The following is a 1,095-nucleotide window of genomic DNA, read 5'->3' as shown; positions in this document are numbered from 1 at the left end:
CTTCGCCCCCCCCGGAGCCCCCGAACCACGCCGCGGCAGGTGGAGCGGGCACCCGCTGCAGCGTAACGCTCGGTTAACGCCCCCACCTTCAGAGCTGGGGCTTTTAGACCTTCCCCAGGAGAACCCAAAGCTCAAAACACCAAGACGAAGGAAACCAGAGGAATCCAGAGCCGAGCGCGCTCTGAGGAGACCGAAGCGCAAGGACTTCCCAGCAGCAACACGGAGGCACTACCGGCATCTAAAGCTTTCCCAAGGGAACGCTGAGCGCTGCCGAGGTGACGAGCGGCGGGGAGGGGGGCGGGACAAGGCGTCGTGTCTGTGTGCTTCATGTACACGCACACAGACACGAGCGGGGCAGGCCGATGGGAGGGGACGACCTCCCAGGGGAACAGAAGGTAACTGAGGAATTCGTTTTTGGTCACCACTATGTTGCTGGAGAAGTTCCTTCTTCCTTGACTGCTTAGGGAGCGGCTGAGGCCGGCGGGGCTCCGGCCGGAGGCGGTGTCACCCCTTCCGCTGGTGGAGGCGGCTGTGCAGGAGGGGGATCTGCAAAGGAACAGAGGAGAAGCGGTGAGCAGGACCCCGGCAGGGGCTGAATGCAGGAAAGGAACCCAACATCAGCGCCCAGGCATCTAATGCCACGGGGGACGAGGCAAAAGTCCCCAGAAATGGCCACGACTGTGGTTTCCCCGTCTCTTAAGCTTCACGTGAAGCTCCGCTGCACATTGTGTTGGGCTTTTCAGCCCCTACGTGCTGCGTGGGCTCTGTGAAGAGGAAAAACCCTCCATCTTTTAGAGCAAAGATGACAGGACTGCAGCGCAGGAGCTGGCAGAGTACACATCAAGCAACTCTCAGGGCTGGAATTAGCATTTCTCATCTCCCGGCAATCTGCTCCAGCCTTTAGATTATGGCTTTTTTCTCTTTAAAATAGACGGAACAATAGGGTTTACGTAAACAGGGCTCTGCACGGTGTATGTAGGTTAAAGTCGAGGAATCCTCAGATGCAGCAAGTCGGGGGGAAGAGACGGAGGATACAAAAGGCCAGCTTTCATGCCCAGGGAGGAGATGTTAATAGAACATGACGGACTTGTTTAG

The 1,095-nt window shown here is 57.7% G+C and overlaps 1 protein-coding gene across 1 annotated transcript in view; it reads right to left on the bottom strand.

Annotated features, from left to right (window-relative positions):
- Nucleotides 1-460: 460 nt before the first annotated feature.
- The window catches only part of SMARCC1 (SWI/SNF related, matrix associated, actin dependent regulator of chromatin, subfamily c, member 1), a gene marked incomplete at its 5' end in the record, with an annotated part of 43,911 nt that continues 43,276 nt past the window's right edge, over nucleotides 461-1,095 (bottom strand). Inside the window, one exon of the mRNA XM_010139533.1 lies at nucleotides 461-546. Within this exon, the coding sequence (XP_010137835.1) occupies nucleotides 461-546 (86 nt within the window). The remainder of the gene's footprint in view (nucleotides 547-1,095) is intronic.

Source organism: Buceros rhinoceros, unplaced genomic scaffold, assembly GCF_000710305.1.
Source record: "Buceros rhinoceros silvestris isolate BGI_N320 unplaced genomic scaffold, ASM71030v1 scaffold35967, whole genome shotgun sequence".
Taxonomy (NCBI): Eukaryota; Metazoa; Chordata; class Aves; order Bucerotiformes; family Bucerotidae; genus Buceros; species Buceros rhinoceros.
The sequence above is the reverse complement of the archived record's forward strand: the minus strand, read 5'-3'. Positions and strand labels throughout refer to the sequence as shown.